Source organism: Salvia splendens, chromosome 4 (assembly GCF_004379255.2).
Source record: "Salvia splendens isolate huo1 chromosome 4, SspV2, whole genome shotgun sequence".
Taxonomy (NCBI): domain Eukaryota; kingdom Viridiplantae; phylum Streptophyta; class Magnoliopsida; order Lamiales; family Lamiaceae; genus Salvia; species Salvia splendens.
The window spans coordinates 35586728-35605963 of record NC_056035.1 but is presented as its reverse complement, the minus strand read 5'-3'; the positions used below and the strand labels follow the sequence as shown (position 1 = coordinate 35605963).

Genomic DNA, 19236 nt, shown 5'->3' with positions numbered 1-19236 from the left:
GCTCCGACGAACTTTTAGTCTGTGGATTCCAACGATACTTGAAAATTCAGGGTATTTGATTTTTATTCGACGCATTTGCTCAAATGGATCCATGAATGGATTAAATTTGGGAGAAGAATAATGCTTTGAGATGAAGAATGTAGAGTGTTTGATTGAGAATAGAGAGTTTTTTTTATGGTGGATTAATTTGTGGGAATGATTTGATATTTATAGAAGTGATTGGGGGCTTAAAAAAAATTAAAAAAATTAAAAATTTGCAAAAAACGGCTATAAACGGCTAGTATATTTTTTGGGATTTTTTTTTTAATTTTGAAATTTATCATGAATTTTAAAAAAAACAAAAAAAAACATTTTTTTCGGATAAAAATGACGCCCACTCTCGGGCCGGCGAGTGGGCGTCACGGACGAACCGGCGCTCGCCACGTGGCGCTGGCGCGTGGCGAGCTAGCTCGCCAACTCTCCCTTCGGGACGAGACGCCCGACGAGACGAGACGAGACCGAGACCGAGACGGAGGGCTGCATCGCAGTCTCTTATCCGTCTCGTCTCTCCGAGACTAGACCGAGACATATAAGAGACGCGTTGCGAATGCTTTCTAATGATGTTATATCAGAAATAATTTTTTCAAAAAATCAACATTGAATAGTTAAAATAAACTAAAAAAAATATTATTTTTTCAAATAATTTATAAAGCTATATCAAAATTAATTAGTACTACTGGAGTACTAATTTTTATAGCAATATGCCTTTTAAAAAGAGATGTTGGCTAGCCTCATATTTCCACAATCCCATTCTTTATGCACATCTCCAAAACTTTAGAAAAACAATATAAAGAAGAGAAAAGGAAAATAGACATTGTATAGAGAGTTGTGCCATATTGGTGCTAAGGCAACCCGCAACGCGTTAGGGGTAGCTCGAATCCAATCCCTCCGTGACGAGACGGGCGCGGGATGCGTTGCAGCGTCATGTCTCGTCCCCAGCCCGCCGAGACAACCCGCGAGCTGTCTCGCCACGCGCGCGCGCGACGTGGCGCCCTCCGGAGCGATGCGTGACGCCCACTCGCCGGCCCGCGAGTGGGTTTCGTCACCCTGACGCAATAAATCATTTTTTTAAAATGGTTTATTTAATTAAAATACAATAAAATTCGAAAACGGTAATATTACGGTTTTTCGACCATTTCCCAATTTTTTTTACTCTATAAATACTCATATTTCATCCTCATTTTACACACAAACACACATCTATTCTTCTCAAATCATTTCTCTTTCCACTCCAATTTTCATCTCAAATCAACTCTTTTATTCTTCCCCCAAAGTTAATCGATCTAATGGATCCATATGAGCAAATGCGTCGAATAACGGAAGAATCACTTGAAGAAGATCGACGCCGAGAGGATGAGGAAGCCCCGCCGCCCCAAAGACGCTCCCGGACTTACATCCATCGTAACCGGGAGGAAGCTGCCGCAAGGTTAGTACGCGACTACTTCTGCGATAACCCGGTTTGGGGAAATACCTACTTCCGTCGCCGTTTCCGCATGCAGAAACCGCTATTTCTCCACATCGCAAATACGTTGGCTGCCCGGGAAAAGTTCTTCCAAGAAAGGTTCGATGCCGTCGGCCGTCCCAGCCACACGACGCTGCAGAAATGTACTGCAACAATCCGTCAGCTTGCGACTGGACAAACGGCGGATGTGTTCGACGAATACCTCCACATTGGAGAAAGCACTGGGAGAATGTGCTTGATCCAATTCTGCAAAGGCGTCCGGGCAGTCTTCACCGACGAATTTCTCCGGAAGCCAAGCACGACAGATTGCCAGTTTCTGCTCCACCTTCACGAAGAAGTGCACGGATTCCTCGGGATGCTCGGTAGCGTCGATTGCATGCACTGGCAATGGAAGAATTGTCATGTGGCGTGGAGGGGGTCGTACACGAGTGGCCACAAAGGCACCTACCCCACCGTTATACTCGAGGTCGTTGCCGACTACCGGCTATGGATCTGGCATGCGTACTTTGGGGTCCCTGGATCGAACAACGACGTAAACGTGCTCCACCAATCCGACCTCTTCTCCGAAGTTTTGGATGGTAAAGCGTCGACCATCAACTTCATCACTAACAATCGGCGGTATAAAATGGGGTACTATCTTGCCGACGACATCTACCCGAAGTGGCCAACCTTCGTGAAGACGTGCAGCAGGCCTGTGAACGCAAAGCAGACTCTTTTGCGCAGAAGCAGGAGGCTGCTCGCAAGGATGTGAGGAGGGCGTTCGAGGTTCTCCAAGCGTGCTTCAACATTATCAAAGCCCCGGCTCGTACGTGGTTTATGGAGAGTATGGTCGACATCATGTATACGTGCATAATCTTGCACAACATGATTGTCCAAGACGAAGGACCTGAGGGGGGAAACTGGTTCGACCCTGAAGCCCCCGGAAGCTCTACCGCAAGTAGTCCGCCTCGCAGAGGAGTGCCTCCATCTATACAAGAACGGTTGTCTATTCGAGCAAGGACACGTGACTCTACCGGCCACGCCCAACTCCAAGATGATCTAATTGAGCATATTTGGGCAAAATTTGGCAACCGGTAGAAGCACATCATCGTCATTCTTCTGCTTCTTTGAGCTTTAAAGATTTTGAATTTAGTGAGAATGAGCGGAAGAAATTAAATTATGTATTTTTATTTTTTAGGATTTTTAATTATGTTTTTTTTATTTTTTAAAGAATTTTATGTTGTAATTTATTTTATTTAATGAAATGTGTTTTATTAATTGAATTTATTGGAAATAAAAATAAAAAAAATGAAAATGAATGAATAGTAATTTAAGAGACGGATAAGAGATGGCGGGTTGCAGGTACAGTGGGACCTAAAAATAATAATTTAAAAGACGATTAAGGGACGAATAAAAGACAACTTTGCAAAAGTCCTTGACCCTCCATTAAAAAAGCACTCCGTAGAAAATATCGAAAATGGCACTGCCAGCCCATGCTGCATGTTACCCTCCCCTTTCTCTCTCACACACTCCCCCACACCTACATATAGTACCGCCGTGCCTTAGATAGATATAAAGACAAATACAGGCCAAAATAACAGACAAAGACAGTACATAACAAGACATCGCTGTCTTTTTACCTCCCCCCCCCCCCCCACCACCTTTTCCAACTTCAAAAACAAACCATCGCTCCTCTAAAACCACACAAAACTGGATTTTATTTCCCCTTCAATCTTGCTGACATATTTTCTTCATACAAAGTCCATTTCATTATTCAGAGAGAATGTATTCGGCTTTGCCGATACACAGTTTAGCCATCGAGGCTGGAGGCGGTGATTATCCGGGACCTTTGGACGGCACCAACTTGCCCGGCGATGCATGTCTCGTCCTCTCCACCGATCCCCGGCCGCGCCTCAGGTGGACTGCCGACCTCCACGAGAGATTCGTCGACGCCGTCGCGCAGCTCGGCGGCGCTGACAGTGAGTCCCTATTTCGTTTTTTTTTAAAAATTTGGACTTTGTTCATTATCTTCAACGAAATTTTGTTGGAGGGCGTGTTAAAGATTTGATTTTTATTGTGAAAATATTCTTCTATGGTGTAATTTGTTGGAGATGAAGAAGTTGAGTCAATTTAGAAAGAACTGGGGTTTGAAATGCAGCAAAACAAATGCTTTTTGGATTCAAGTTTTGTTGAAAAAATAAGTATGATCACATATTCCTATAAATGTGAAATTTTCAAATTTTGTTAGTTTTTTAACCTTCAATATCCTGGATGGAGGATATCCAGTTGGGCCTCTGTCTTCTGCAAATGACTTTTTTCCTTTTCTTTTTTTTTCTGGTGAGGAGGGACACATTCGTTCAGTTGTTCTGTTTCATGTCCCCTGTCTCTTGCAAAGCTAAATTTCTTAATTAAATCGAAATAAAAATAAGCAGAAGAAGAAAAGGATCAAGATCACCATATATGCTGTACTGTGTTATCTTTAATGATATATTTAATGTCAATTTAGATACTCTTTTCTCTTCATTGGCTCTAATTGAGAGGGATGAGGGTTGGGGTATGTGTTATAACCCCAGAAATCTTGATGGAGATGCCTTTTCTTGCATTTGACTCTGTGATAAGCTATGGGTTGGTCAGGGGGATTCTCTTGGATATTTTGGTGTTTCTTCATTGTGTTTTTTAGTGTGGAGTCTGTTCATACATATTCTTGAGGCCAACTTTGTTCTGTTTGGCACAAAGTTGGAGAGCTGGTGGAATATATAAGAACTATGGTTTCATTTTACTAATTAGAATCGAGGTATCAGTCTTGTTGATTCAGTGTAAGCCGGTCTTCCTTGTAATTTAGCTTGTCTTGAAAGACCTTCCTAGGGTTGTCCTTGGCCCGTAGCAAAAAAATGACTTACTCTGGCTTTTGATAATTTTGAAATATTGCAATCATAATCTTGATGAATATACTCAGATAAAGGACTAAGGCTAAAATTGAAGGATCAATGGAAGCATCTGTGAGATTGCAATATTCGACCTTTGTGTTTTGAAGGAATACTTGTAGTTTTAATGCCAGGTGATGCTTTAGATATTTAGGTGGGTTTCATTCGCTCCACCGTGGAATTCTTGAGAAAAATTTAATGGATTGTAAGGGTGTTGTTTCTGGTTATCTTTATTGCATTGAAACACATTTTTGAAAAACTTTCTGAACGAAGCTCGTGACCATCTTTATCCATAGCAATACATTAGTAGCTCATTCTGACTTTGGCAAATCACCGGTAGATTGCATTGTATTGCAGAAGCAACACCAAAATCAATTATGAGAACGATGGGAGTAAAAGGCTTGACTTTGTACCATTTGAAGTCTCATCTTCAGGTATGCTAATAGCATACCTCCGGCCTGAATCAGAATACTTTTCCTCAATATGTAGCACATTTTATGCACAAACATGTAGTATTGAGTAATCTGATGCTGCAGAAATACCGGATGGGAAAACAAGCGAACAAGGAGTTAACTGAAGTCTCAAAAGATGGTAATCATTCGTGCTTATTCCTAGTTACTTTTCAACTTACCATATACTTCAGCTATTGCATTGGCATCTATTAGCATGTTTTAAGTAAATACTCCATATTTTAGAATGCTAGTGAAAAGATGACTGAAAATCACATCGAAACTACAGTGCTAGAATAATTATCACGATGTGTATAGTAGATACGGGTTACAAACGTTGCAATTATTGAACAATAGTGTAGGAGATGAATCTGATATGGAGTTAAAGGCGGAAGTAAAACAAGAACTGGAATTCAATATAAAAGAAGAACAATCCTCCAAAGAGGCCAAGATAATCCTCCGAAGAGGCTTACGGTTGATACCGTCCTAATACACTTTATTTTCCCAGATATCTAGCTCTTCTAAAGAGGAGCTATTTATAGGGATCAACCTATAGATAAACAATGAAACAAATTCTCAACATTTAAAGTAATCTTTCAACAATCTCCATAATAATGAAAATAATCTCAAGAGATAATGGAGATCATTAGCTTGATCTCTATCAATTGTAATCTTTCAACAATCTCCATAATAATGAGAATAATCTCAAGAGATAATGGATATCATTAGCTTGATCTCTATCAATTGCCTCGCTGTCAAAACAGCCTTGCCCACAAGGCTGGAGTTGAAACATAAACACATTGCTTTGATCGGTGGAGGCTCGTACTCGTGCTTTCGAAAAGAATCCACATTGCCGAACAAGAGAAAATGACCAACAACATTAATGCATTGCTTGGGTATCCACGTTCACCGCACCAAATTGATATGGAGTGAAAGGCGGAAGTAAAACAAGAACTGGGATTCAATAAATATAAAAGAAGAACAATCCTCCAACGAGGCCAAGATAATCCTCCGAAGAGGCCTACGGTTGATACCGTCCTAATACACTTTATTTTCCGAGATATCTAGCTCTTCTAAAGAGGAGCTATTTATAAGGATCAACCTGTAGATAAACAAAGAACAAATCCTCAACATTTAAAGTAACCTTTCAACAATCTCCATAATAATGAAAATAATCTCAAGAGATAATGGAGATCATTAGCTTGATCTCTATCAATTGTAATATTCAACAATCTCCATAATAATGAAAATAATCTCAAGAGATAATGGAGATCATTAGCTTGATCTCTATCAATTGCCTCGCTGTCAAAACAGCCTTGCCCACAAGGCTGGAGTTGAAACATAAACACATTGCTTTGATCGATGGAGGCTCGTACTCGTGATTTCGAAAAGAATCCACATTGCCAAACAAGAGAAAATGACCAACAACATTAATGCATTGCTTGGGTATCCTTGTTGTTGGGCTTGCAAGTAGCCATTCATACTCAAGATGTTTGGTAGTCATATGCATCACAAAGGTACACCAACAACTAGCTTCAATGAATTCACATGTGGAATTGGGAGAGGAAAACATGAGCGAAGAGAGATGGTCAGCCCCAGCTGGATGTACAGTGAGGGGCGGAGAGAGTGCAAGCAGTTTTGATTGTGAAATGGATGGTGAAAGTGCAACATTAGGTTGGGTGATGGGCAACTTATGGAGATGCTGATTTGCAGGGATGGATGGTGCATCCAAACATGGGAGAGTCACTGGTTGCTGGACTGGTTGTATCTCCTGCACAAGGGGGCTGGTTGGGGGAGGATTAGGTGCAAGAGGAAGTAGGGGCGGCGTTGGCTCAGTCAGTGTTGTCAAAAACGCGCTCGGGGCGCGCTCGGGGCGCGGGTCGCCATGATCTAGCCCGGCTTCGCCCCAACATGGGTGAGCCGAGCGAGATACGTGGGGCGCCGTCGGGGCGCGCTCTGGGCGGTCGGGGCGACTGGAGCGAGAGACGGATTTGGGGCTTACCTGTTGCCGTCCGCCCTGGTTCGCCGGTTGGCTGCAATTTTTTTGCTTTTACAGAGAAAAAAGAAGAGGGATGGGAGGGGAGGGGGGAGAGAGAGAGATAGATAGTGACTACATTGGGAAATGAAATTACTTTGTACTCCATCAATTATTGTTTATTTCTATTGTTACCCATCAATTATTGTTTATTTCTATTGTTATTATTTGTATAAGTAACATATTTTTATTAATTCCTTATATTTATAATTTAATTTTAGGTTTATATAAAGCTAATTTAGTAATCTTTAGAACATTTCTATTTATGGAGCTTTTCATTTTACCTAATTTTATTTTATGAATTAAATGAAGAGAAATAAAATAATAATTATATGTTTATTTGATAATTTGTTTTATGAATTAAATGAAGAGATTTAAAATAACAATTATGTTTATTTAAATGAAGAGAAATAAAATAATAATTTATTATTTTTTCCAATCTTTCATCTTTTTCCAAAATGACTCTATTATAAAATCCGTTAATTAAATATTATAATAAGTAAATTGATTATAATTCCTCCAATAATTCTTTTCTACCCAATGTCAAAATTGAACTTTAAAAATATTTTTTACCTGTTATGTAAATATACTATTTATATTATAGTGAATTATCTTTAATCATTATTATTACTAATATATAAATAATAAATAATTTTGCGCCCCGATTCGTGGGTCCCTCGCCCCGGCGCCCCATCGCCCCGCGACCCGGGGTCCAGCCTCATCGCCCCGGACCGACCCGCGACCCTAACAACACTGGGCTCAGTGTTGAAGTTGTGGGACTTGATATTGTTGGTGTGAGATAAAGGTTGATCATCTAAAGTGAATGCGATCTGTTGCCTGCGCTCCCGAATGAAGCCACAAGACTGCAGATCCTGCAAGAATGGTGCCAAGGCATCATTGATACAGTTAGAGATCCGGGCTTCGAATGTGCTCATTTGCACTTTGATGTTCGCGACCGCCTTCTCCAATCTGTCAAGACGTTCTTCAGTGCTCTGAGTGTTCACCATGATGCGATCCACGTTCACCCCACCAAATTGATATGGAGTTAAAGGCGGAAGTAAAACAACTACTGGAATTCAATATAAAAGAAGAACAATCCTCCAAAGAGGCCAAGATAATCCTCCGAAGAGGCCTACGGTTGATACCGTCCTAATACACTTTATTTTCCCAGATATCTAGCTCTTCTAAAGAGGAGCTATTTATAGGGATCAACCTATAGATAAACAATGAAACAAATCCTCAACATTTAAAATAATCTTTCAACAATCTCCATAATAATGAAAATAATCTCAAGAGATAATGGAGATCATTAGCTTGATCTCTATCAATTGTAATCTTTCAACAATCTCCATAATAATGAAAATAATCTCAAGAGATAATGGAGATCATTAGCTTGATCTCTATCAGAATCATAGCCTACTATAACAAGATTAGCGTGAAGAAATGACATAGAATGGAACCGTCACCATGTTTATTCCTAATATGATGATTGATTACAATTTAGATTTCCCATTCACAAAAAGGATGGTTTAACCATTCCTTCCTTCTCCATTGTGTTAGCTACTCTTTCCAAATAGAAATGAATTTAAATTTAAATTTTTACTTAAGTAAGAATTAAAATACAAATTTTATTTAATTTATTATTATACATAAGATTGTGATCATTATTGATATTTGGTATTATGATTTTCTATAAGAAATTATTGACTTTTCTATGAAAATAGTGTATATACTAGGAAAAAAAACTTTGGTTGTGCTAGATTTTTATAAGTTTTTTTTATTTGTTAAAAAGTATTGGTTGTAAGATGTCTTGATATAGCAACCTGAGTAAAAAAAATCATGAAAAATTATTTCACATGTCTGAATTTGGGTAAGAGATGGCTCATGAACTGATCACTGTTTTTTTATTATTCCTGCTACTGTATCTTGTATCGCAGAGAGTCAGGATACTGGTTCGTCTACATCAACTTCATCGAAAATGATGGCCCAAGACATAAACGAGTACTTTATCTTTACTTTCAAAGCATTCTATTTCACTAAATATTTTGCCTGTTTATATAGATATATAATTATGTTCTTCACATTTTTAACAGTGGTTACCGGGTAACTGAGGCTCTGCGTGTGCAAATGGAAGTTCAACAAAGATTGCACGAGCAGTTAGAGGTTCGATTTCTTGATATATCTGCTTCCTGGTTGACTAATTAGAACTTATATGACTATCTTATCTTTTATATACTCAAATCTATTGAATCACTCAAAGTAAAAGCCTACTAAAGTATTTCTTGTGATATCCGAACCAGGTTCAACGGCGCCTGCAGATCCGGATAGAAGCACAGAGCAAGTACCTACAGTCGATACTCGACAAAGCTTGTAAAGCACTTGATGACCAGGCAGTGGCCTCGGCTGGGCTGGAGACTGCTCGGAAGGAACTCTCCGATCTAGCGATCAAGGTTGCAGACGACTGTAATGGTGTGTTGTCCGTGCCTCCCGTGTCCCATAACGGCTCGGAGATGGATAGGCACAGCATCCCCCTCCTGCCTGCCCGACTCGGTGATTGCTCCATGGACAGCTGTGTGATGTCATCAAATGGAAGCCCGATTTCTCCCTCGACTCTTGAGTCGCAGGCGGCTGATGCGCTCAAGAAAAGACCGCGCCCTCTGTTCAGCGTCGGGGAGTCGATGCCTCTCGACAGCGGCATGAGGCCGGTGGAGTGGATGATGTCAAATTTTGGATGAGGCATTCAAATTTATTAACAATGGAGAAGGGTTGGGTTGGCTGGTTTGCCTTATTCTTCCTATGCTTTTGGAATACATCAGTTGTTTATACATCTCTTCAAAATTGATGATAGGAAGCTGTTTTCATGTGAAATTTGATCCTTCTGTGTAATCATTGGGACAATGGCAATGGCTCGTATATTATAGTGAAAGTGCAGAATTCTTTGGGTATCTCAATGCACAATCTTTGTTCATCTTCATTTTGTTTAATTGTTAAATTAGGTCCATTTTGTGGAAGTGAAATTAACAACAAAACCATAGATAGTATTGTAGATTGTGTATTAGTACATTGGAAGCATTTCTCACTAACTAAATGTGTGGTTTTTCTTTTAATATACAAAACCAGGCACACTCTGAAAAACAAAAAAACATAATCTCAAACCACATATAATTACACAAATGAAAGAAGAAACATATATAGATCATTGCACTCCAAGAGCTTGAATTCTTCTAATCAAACACACCGAAGGGGCGTTTCTCTGTCTCCATTCTTCCCTTCCTTCCTTCCTCGGGCATGTCTGCACCAGCCACTGATCATGGCCATCAAGTATACTCACTATCTGCCTCATGCTCGGCCGCCTCTCCGGATCCGACCGTGTGCACGCCAGCCCTAGTTTCACCACCCTCACCAATTCCCCATCCTCATACTCCCCATCCAGCCTCCAATCCACCAAGTCCTTGTATGGCCTTTTCTGTGCCTCAAACTCATGCACTCGTTTCACTAACAACACATCCCGCTGACTGAAATCGACCGCCATACGTCCCGTCATGACCTCCAGCAGCACCACCCCGAAGCTGTAAACATCAGCCATCGTGGTTGCCTCGCCCGAGTCCACATATTCCGGTGACAAGTAACCGAAAATGCCTCTAACCGACTTTTTCTTATCGATGACTACATGATGGCTGTGCTCCTTTCTCGTCAAGAACTCGGCCAGAGCGAATGACCCGAGCCTCGGGTTCATGTCTTGGTCAAGGATTATAGCAGAGGAAGTGATGTTCCTGTGGATCACCTGATCATCCCACTCCTCATGGAGGTAGCAAACAGCGGAAGCAAGTGATTTGATCACATTGTATCTCTGTCTCCATCGCAGATTCGACTGCCAGTGGTTTTGATCGTCGTGGTGGAAGAGGACGTGGCTGAGGAGGCGGCTGGCCGAGTAGTCGTAGATGACGAGCATCTCGCCTTGCTCGGTGCACCAGCCGCGGAGCTGGATGAGGTTACGGTGGCGGAGCCTTCCCATGTTCTTGAACTCGTTAGCGAACCTCATCCGCAATGCAGGGCACGTCTTCATCCCCAGCCTCTTCACTATGACGTGGCACCGCCCCTCCAGGAATCCGTGGTACGCGGTCCCAAAGTCGACCTCCGCCACTCTCCTCGAGTCTGAGAAGTTGTTAGTGGCGGAGATGATCTCCTCGTAGGTGAAGACTCTCGGAGTCTCCACCAGAGGGAAGCATTTACCGTTTCCGTTTCCGTTTCCGCCACAGGTCTTGTTCGAGCTCCTGTCGGACTCTGCGGTCATGTATATGGTCTCTGCATTCGCTGTCACGAAGTCTGATGAGTAGAAGGCCGTTGTGGTGGCGCTGCTCGTTCTAGACCCCGTGTTGCTCATGCTCGTGTTGCTGGAAGATGTTAGGTTGATGTAAAGCGGATGAGTCTGAAACGACGGAAGATCGGGGAGCTTGCCGTATATGTTACCGGAGAGGACTTCCACCACCCATTTCATACTCGGCCTCGACTGCGGGTCGTGGAGAGTGCACATAAGGCCGAGGCGTAGCAAGAGCTCCATTTCAGAGAGTTTGGATGATCTATCGTGGAGGCGGCTGTCTCTGGCCTGCACGAGCTTCTCCTCATCGGAGAGGCGTCTGATCCAGTCGAGGAGGATGATCTGATCATCGGGGTAGGTCAGATCAACGGCTCGCCTCCCCGAGACGAGCTCAAGCACGACGATACCGAAGCTGAAGACATCAGCCTTTGCCGTGGCTGTGCTTCTCTTCTGGAAGCTCTCTGGAGGGAGGTAGCCTATTGTGCCGCCAATTCTTGTGGATTCAACTAGACGAAATTGGCGATTCTTGACAACTGGCGGCGTCTTGGGCTTGTAGGAGAGGTCGTGCTCGAGCCAACGGGCGAGGCCGAAGTCGCCTAGGCGGGCGTTGAAGTTGGAATCGAGCATGACATTGCTGGCCTTGACGTCTCTGTGGATGATCTGCGTCTCCAGCTTCTCGTGGAGGTAATACAGAGCAGCTGCTAATCCGTTGGCGATCTTCTTCCTTGTTTCCCAGCTGAGGGGAGAGGAGTCGCCGTTTTTCTCGGGCTTCTTGAAGAGTACTCTGTCGAGGCTGCGGTTGGGCATGTAGTCGTAGACGAGGAGCAGCTGCTCGTCGTGGATGCACCAGCCGCGGAGGCGCACGAGGTTGCGGTGGCGGAGGTGCGCCACGGCCACCAGCTCCGCCATGAAGGTCTTCTCGAACCTCTCCCCTCGCTCGGTCAGGCACTTGACCGCCACCACGCTGCCGTCGCTGGGCAGCGTGGCGCGGTAGACGCGCCCGAAGCCTCCACTGCCGAGGACCTCGGCCGCGTCAAACCCGTTGCTGCCGACATACAGCTCGGAGTAGCTGAATATCCGGGGGTTCTCGCCCCCGACCACCTCCTGAATCTGGACGCCCTCCGTGTCCACGAACAACGCGAAAGGGTAGGCCCTCTTCCCCTCCGCGTCGTGGTGGTGGCAGGGGGGCATCCATTTAGAGTGGAGGAACCGCTGCAGGGAGCGGCGGAGGTGGTCGAGAGCGAGGCCGCCGCAGCCGCGAGCGGGCCCGCTCACGGCTGCTTTTTCGGGCTCGTCAAACTCAGTGGGTAAAACGAAACAGAGGCTCTTTAGATGCATGGTGAGGAAGGATTGATCAAAAGTATTTTAAATGATCATCGGTGAAATGGGAAAGCAGATTGAGCGTGAGCTTATTTGATATGTATATAGAATTTGTTGGGTATGATTCAAACAGGATTAGGTTGAGAGGGGTGAAATTAATGGAACAGGCCAAGTCACAACTATAACCTACCGGCTTTCGTCATTGAATGCGGAAAAATTAAAGCAGAATAAAGACAAGGAAAAGAAGGTTCTTGGTTCTAATTTTTCACACTAGAAAAGGTTTTGTTTAGCAAGTTTGCAGAGGTGGATTTGGTGAGGGTGGTGATGATGATAAAATGTACAAACAACTTTTTGGGGGTTTATGAAATGGAAAAAAGGAACAAGTGTCAAAGAAGTACAACTTGTTAGGAAGGTGACGGTTGACCATGTGATATCCATGTCAATGGCGACATGGATATATATTTTCTTTTCAATCAAGAATATATTTTAGATTGGGGTACTCGAACTATTATATTTTAGGCATAGTTGCTATTTAAATTGTGAATACTTGTGATATGTTATGATTTCCTGGTAAAGTTTTCTCTATTTATTGTACATCTTGGGCATGGTATTTAAAAAATTATATTTATTAAGTAGAGTGGAGAGAATAAATGTATAAGTTGATTGGGACGAGTGAGTAATGGAAAAGAAGAGATGTGAATAACGTTTGAGTTAGTGGGTGAATATTAGTTATTACCAATGCGTGAAAAGTGTGAAACATGGATGATGGATGAATATTAGCCGATGAATGAGAGTCATATATTTGCCTCAATAAACAAAATGTATATATTTTAATTTATAATTGACCTTCACACATAAAACTATAAAAGAAAGTATGAAACACGTTTGATTTAGAAACACAGATCCAATTGCAAAACAAACGATAATCACTCCAACTCGGATACATCTAAATGTAGAAATTAACAATTCGATTTTATATAAATTGATTGGCTATCAGTTCAACGTATTTCTTTTTCCTTTTAATAATATCTTCCAGAAACTTGTGAATACCATTTAAGCACAGTAGGTCTCAAAATTTTATAAATATCATTTTCATCAGTGAAAATAATGAATCAATTATATATTCATTATGAAAATAAAAATAATTGAATCTTAGCAGACAAGACAACGAGACGATTTTTTGTCGATATAAAAGAAAATTATTGTGGCGGAAAACATAGTGAGTTGGATGCCAAATTACAGGTCGTAACAGAATAAATTATGTTGAAAAGTTTGAGGTCTAAATTATTTTAAAAACTAGGGGATAAAAACCTGAATTAATTGCCCGGCTCGTGTGGAATCTTCAATTGTTTTTTATTCATTTATTTTTAAAACTAGTTACAACTTACAAGCCCCACTTTTATTCTTTTTTTGGGCATTTTATTTATTGAAACACTCTATTGATTTTTAAATGAGTGTAAGACTCTGAGTTGTAAATTTTAAATAAAAGAAAATTTTGAATCCGAGTAGATAAGTTAATTATACTTTGGCGTAACAAATTATATGAAAAGTCTTGCTCTCAAATAAATAGAAGAAAAGTATATAGTAGTTTTGAGTGGATAAGTTTTGGTGTTTAATTTAGTGGAATTTATAGTATACATACCTTGATTTTAAATTTCTTCCTTGAATCATTCACATCTTTGTATTCTATCTAGAATGATGGAATTTTTTAATTGACATTTTCTTTAGAAAGTAGGGTTTTTTTTTGTTTCACATACTGTTCACAAATTTTATGGTGAACAAGACTCTCATCGAAGAAATTCGCTTCCCTACTTGTTCCAAAAATTATAGAGATATTCTCGTAACTTTTATGTATGAAAGCACACGTTGAATGAATAAGTGTGAAAGTGAAAATGATAAGAGCTATTTTACGTGTAGACTGATAATAAATTTCAAAGTTCAAATAATCCTTTATATATATATATATATATTGATTCGTTGAAGAAACGAAAATTTCAAAAAGTATATTAAATTTACTCATTTGTCTATCCAAAAGTAAATAAATGAAAATAACGCTCACAAAAGACAACCTACAACATATAGTCATATAAAAAGAGGTGGTAAGGACAACGATAACAACAAAAAATAGTTAGGCCTACAACCCACTTGCATAACAAATTCAAATGCACGCAAACCGAATGAAATATAGTAGTAGTCAAATTAAAATGGAGACGCAGCAAAAAGAGAGTACCTACTGCAAATTTATATTGGATTCTAAATTCTAAATTCTAAATTCTAAATTCTAAATTCTAAATTCTAAATTCTAAATTCTAAATCTAGAATGAGAAGCTTCAGATCTAATAAACGACGTCGTTTGTGCATCACCAATTAAAAGGCCCCTTTTGTATATTGATTAGACAGTTGGGAAACATTAATTTGCATACTAATATATGGGTCGATTGTACAAAAATTCAATATTCATCTAACAAAGAGTCAATTAGCTATGACTAAAATTAGAAATTTTAACACAAACTTTCAATTTGATATTTTAATTATCTCATTAACATGATGCTCATATATACGAATACTTCACAAAAAGAGATCGAATTATTTCCATTTCTCGTAAGGATTACATCATATCAAAATTTTGGTCTTGAAAATTTGGAAAAAAAATCAAATGAAACAAGTGATTGGGTGTCTAATATTTAATGTTAGTAGTGTTCATGTGAGGTGATGACACAAGCATGCCTCTTGAATATCTTAAATTTTATTTAAATGGGTTTAGATGGCCAACAACTACATGAAATCTGTAAAACTCGAACACCATTACGCCGAACCACGTTATATCCTCGTGTTCTTGAATCATTTTGATCTTGCTCCGATCTTGATTTCCAACAAAATCAATAGTTGGCTTCATGGTCGATACCAACCAAAGAATTTCATAGCAATGTTATAGATTAATCATCTTTAATTTGCCACGTCCTTGTCAATTTTGGTAAGAATTAAATGTAGACACATTTTTCTTAGATTAAATAAGAAATTGGGATGGGTGAAAAGAATGTGAGGTTGATTTTTTGAGTGTGTCATGTATATGCTTCTCTTTGTATATCAATTACTTTAAAGAATGCAAAGTAGTTGGCAATGAAAATGACACGCGTGACGATGGAAAGGAGAATACGCAATTCCCTCAAATTTTGTTTATATACCTAAAAATTGAAGGAGAAAGGGACTAGTAAAATAGAAATTGATTGAAATGTTGAAAAATAGTGGAGATATGAAAAAGGATATTTGGTGTGACATGGGACAGGCATTAGTGGCGGTAGTTTAGGCGTGAAATCATTTATAAACCGTAGATAAATAAGTGATTAAGAATTACAATATGACATTTAGCATATTGGAATATGCTTCTGTTTAAATTTATTGATTTTTTTAACAGATCAAGTTTTGTTTTAATATATGGGATTAGTGATATTGCTATGGCAAAGCATGAGCTCTTTCCAGAGTGGAGGGATGTGGATGATTAGGTCGAGGTGTTTGATTTAACGAGGAAAGAATTAGTGATTGGCATAATCATATATATATATATATATATATTGCAATTATAGCGGATCATGAATCAACTTAGTTTGCATATAATTTAAATGATAAGAGTCGTGTGACACTCTTAATTGATTTAAATTTATTACTAATTTAAATTTATTACTAATAATCAACTTAGTGATCACGAACACAAAATTTAATTTCATGGAGCATATAGCTTCATGGAGTGTGATCAAACAATATAAAAAGTAGTAATGCATCTACTAAACTTAAAATTGTACATACTATTCCGTTTGCAATTAGGGTAAGTGGATAAACTGCAATTTCCACCTTCCTGTGACTAATTATGTAGACCCTCTACCAAATTCAAAATTGGTAGCAAAATTACTAAATTAGCTTATCAACTTGCCAGAAAAAAAATTAAAACGAAAGAGAGAGAAAAGGATTGGTAACAGTGTTGTGATAAATAATTAGGGAAATCCTGAAAATAGTAATCACTGCTACGAAAGAGAAATAAAGATGCAGAAGTGCGCCGTCTGTCGGAATCGAACCCCATGCGCTCTACCAGCTGAATAAGAGCATCCGCAATGGCGGAATTCCCACGGGCATTCCGGAATTCCGTCGCGGACGTCCGTCATTAGGCGTGTCCGCCACGGATACGGAATTGGCCTAAGGACGTCGCAGGTCCGCGGCGTTAAGCGGAATTCCGCGGGGACGTCCGCCATTGCGTTAAGGATGAAGTTCCTTAACTCGTAGATTTTGCGTCGAACGTCGCGGGTGCTTTTGCCCGTCGATCAATCCGGCGTCAAAATTATGATTTTGTGCGTTTTGCACGTTTGAAAGGAAAGAGAGTAAGAGAAAATAAAATAGAAGGATAATTGATATTTCTTGAATGAATAATATGAATAACAATGTCCACTATTTATAATAGTGGATACTAACTTAATGAGCAAGACAAAAGATATGGAAAAGATATGCAAATCTATAATTAACTAACTAACTAAATAATAATAATAATAATAATAATAATAATAATAATAATAATAATAATAATAATAATAATAATAATAATAATAATAATAATAATAATAATAATAATAATCGTATCAGAAAGTGTAATTGAGAGTGAATAATGTGATGATATCTCATTTATCTCGAGAACCTGCTGGGCTAGATTTGTGGGATTGGGCTATTACAAAATATAAATGGGCCTCCGACTCGGACCCATTAATCATGGGCCAATGCAAATTGTGTAATATTTCTCACACATCAGAATGTATTCAACCCACCTTTTTATCCAACATAATGGTTTTGGCCTTTTCGGAGAAAAGGACTCACTTCATCATGTATGCAACTTAAACTTTCGTTACATAATACTTATAACACAATGTAATCAACAATTGACATAACATTACTCAACTTCAACTCTATAGTGTTGCAAGAAATTTACTAACTTAACGCGCTATCTTTTCAGGGCCTTTCCTATATACTTCATTCAAAATGACTCATTTTATGAAACCCAAAAAAATTGACTAATTTTATCACTCTCTCCATAATAAACAAATACCTCTTTGGGATAATGTGATTATGTGAATTCAGACATCAATGTTGACTTGCGATTTTTAGTAGTTTTTTATTATAAATCATCTCAAGATTCAGTTGACTAAGATTAATTACAATAATTTATTTTTTGTTATTTTAAATGGTTTGTCCTTGTATTCATTTGTATCTACTAGTTTTTTTATTTATTTATATTCGGTACTATTAAACTTTTTTATAAAAATGCAAATATGATATCTCATTTCAGTTATTAAGATTCAATATCTGTACTTATATTGTCATTTTTTTTATCATTTCCTAAAATTTACGCTCTCATAAAAAATAATCTCATTAATGAACCACATGATTTTAATAATAAATTAATAAATTAGAAAAGATGAATAAAAAGTGGATAAATAGTAGTTATAAATTGCAAATAAATAATACTCCTAATATACTGGTAATGATTTGAGAAAAACTTGTCCATTTTTGAATGAGTTTATTTTTTATGGAAACTCCAAATTAGATTTTTTTTATGGTGGATGGATGAAGTATATTTAATACTCCAATGGTCCCTTAAAAATAAGTAATTTGGAAACTACATATATTTTAATGTAAACTTGGTAAAGCGAGAGATAGATAGATAGAAAGAAAAGTGATTGGAGTATTATTAATGGAGAATGAAACACATCATAAAAGAAAGAAAGCCTTATTAAAAATTAAGGAGACTAATTTTATGGATAGACCAAAATGTACAAAAGACTATTTTTATGGGATAGTGGAATGGTATCTACCAGAGACTAGACAATGATGATGTTTTAAAATTACGATCGCGAGGCAAAAAAGTTATTGATTCAGCGTACAATCGATCAGATCGATCAAATCACTGGTCAAGTCAAAATACTATAGAACCTCATCGCATAGAAAATAGGCTGAATTTCCCTTTTCCATTTATTCCATAAAAATAATCTATATCTAGAAATTTGTTCACTTTTTTTACTTAATCATTCATGGACCCTATAATCCATTATGAGAATATGAACACAATATGGCTTGATACTATCCATTAATTTCGTGTGTAGTGTTTTTTCTTATCATGTTAAAAATTGTTAACCATAATCATATTTATCAATTTCCACGTAGGCGATGACACTGAATACTAGGTACCGACGTCGGTATCTATCCTAATTTTTGTACTGTTAGAGCATCCACAACGGCGAGCTGCAGCTCGTCCGTCCATCCGTGCCAGCGGCACGAAGACGCTGTCTGCCGCTGCGCTCGCGGCGCTGCTCAATGCATCGAGCACGTCCGTGCCAGCGAGCAGGTGACGTGGCAGGCGGTGATTGGTCAACGGTATAGCCGATGGCATTTAAAAAAAACAGTTTTTAATTAAAAAAACTGATTAAAAATAAAAAAATATTTTCCCACTTCCCAAAAAATTATATCCGTTTTCTACCCACTTTTAATTTAGTTTTTAATTTTTTTCCCCCAAAAATACACATTTTCATCTATAAATACCTCTACTTTCACACCAAAAAATTCATACCTCACTACACAATTCTCATCTACATTCTCCCATTTCCATTCTCAATCTTTCTTCCACTCCTACAACATAACAATGTCCGGCCACGGCAATCACCCCTCGGGCTCCC

The 19236-nt window shown here is 39.0% G+C and overlaps 2 protein-coding genes across 2 annotated transcripts; one reads left to right on the top strand and one right to left on the bottom strand.

Annotated features, from left to right (window-relative positions):
* Positions 1-3133: 3133 nt before the first annotated feature.
* Positions 3134-9833, top strand: LOC121799690 (protein PHR1-LIKE 2-like). Its single transcript, XM_042199138.1, has 6 exons — positions 3134-3459; positions 4762-4838; positions 4941-4995; positions 8826-8889; positions 8982-9051; positions 9189-9833. Exons 1-6 carry the CDS (start codon positions 3264-3266, stop codon positions 9621-9623), a joined length of 897 nt encoding a protein of 298 aa, XP_042055072.1. The 5' UTR covers positions 3134-3263; the 3' UTR covers positions 9624-9833.
* A 72-nt stretch (positions 9834-9905) lies between these two features.
* Positions 9906-12876, bottom strand: LOC121799689 (receptor like protein kinase S.2-like). Its single transcript, XM_042199137.1, has one exon. The coding sequence runs from the start codon at positions 12542-12544 to the stop codon at positions 10085-10087; it is 2460 nt and encodes an 819-aa protein (XP_042055071.1). The 5' UTR covers positions 12545-12876; the 3' UTR covers positions 9906-10084.
* Between the last annotated feature and the right edge of the window lie 6360 nt (positions 12877-19236).

What these genes read in the sequence shown, in the direction of transcription:
- LOC121799689 (XM_042199137.1), bottom strand. Translation starts at nt 12,544, where the DNA reads ATGCATCTAAAGAGCCTCTGTTTCGTTTTACCCACTGAGTTTGACGAG.
- LOC121799690 (XM_042199138.1), top strand. Translation starts at nt 3,264, where the DNA reads ATGTATTCGGCTTTGCCGATACACAGTTTAGCCATCGAGGCTGGAGGC. An exon ending in ATTTGAAGTCTCATCTTCAG is followed by an intron (nt 4,839 to 4,940) that starts GTATGCTAATAG and finishes CTGATGCTGCAG; the next exon opens with AAATACCGGATGGGAAAACA. An exon ending in GATTGCACGAGCAGTTAGAG is followed by an intron (nt 9,052 to 9,188) that starts GTTCGATTTCTT and finishes TATCCGAACCAG; the next exon opens with GTTCAACGGCGCCTGCAGAT.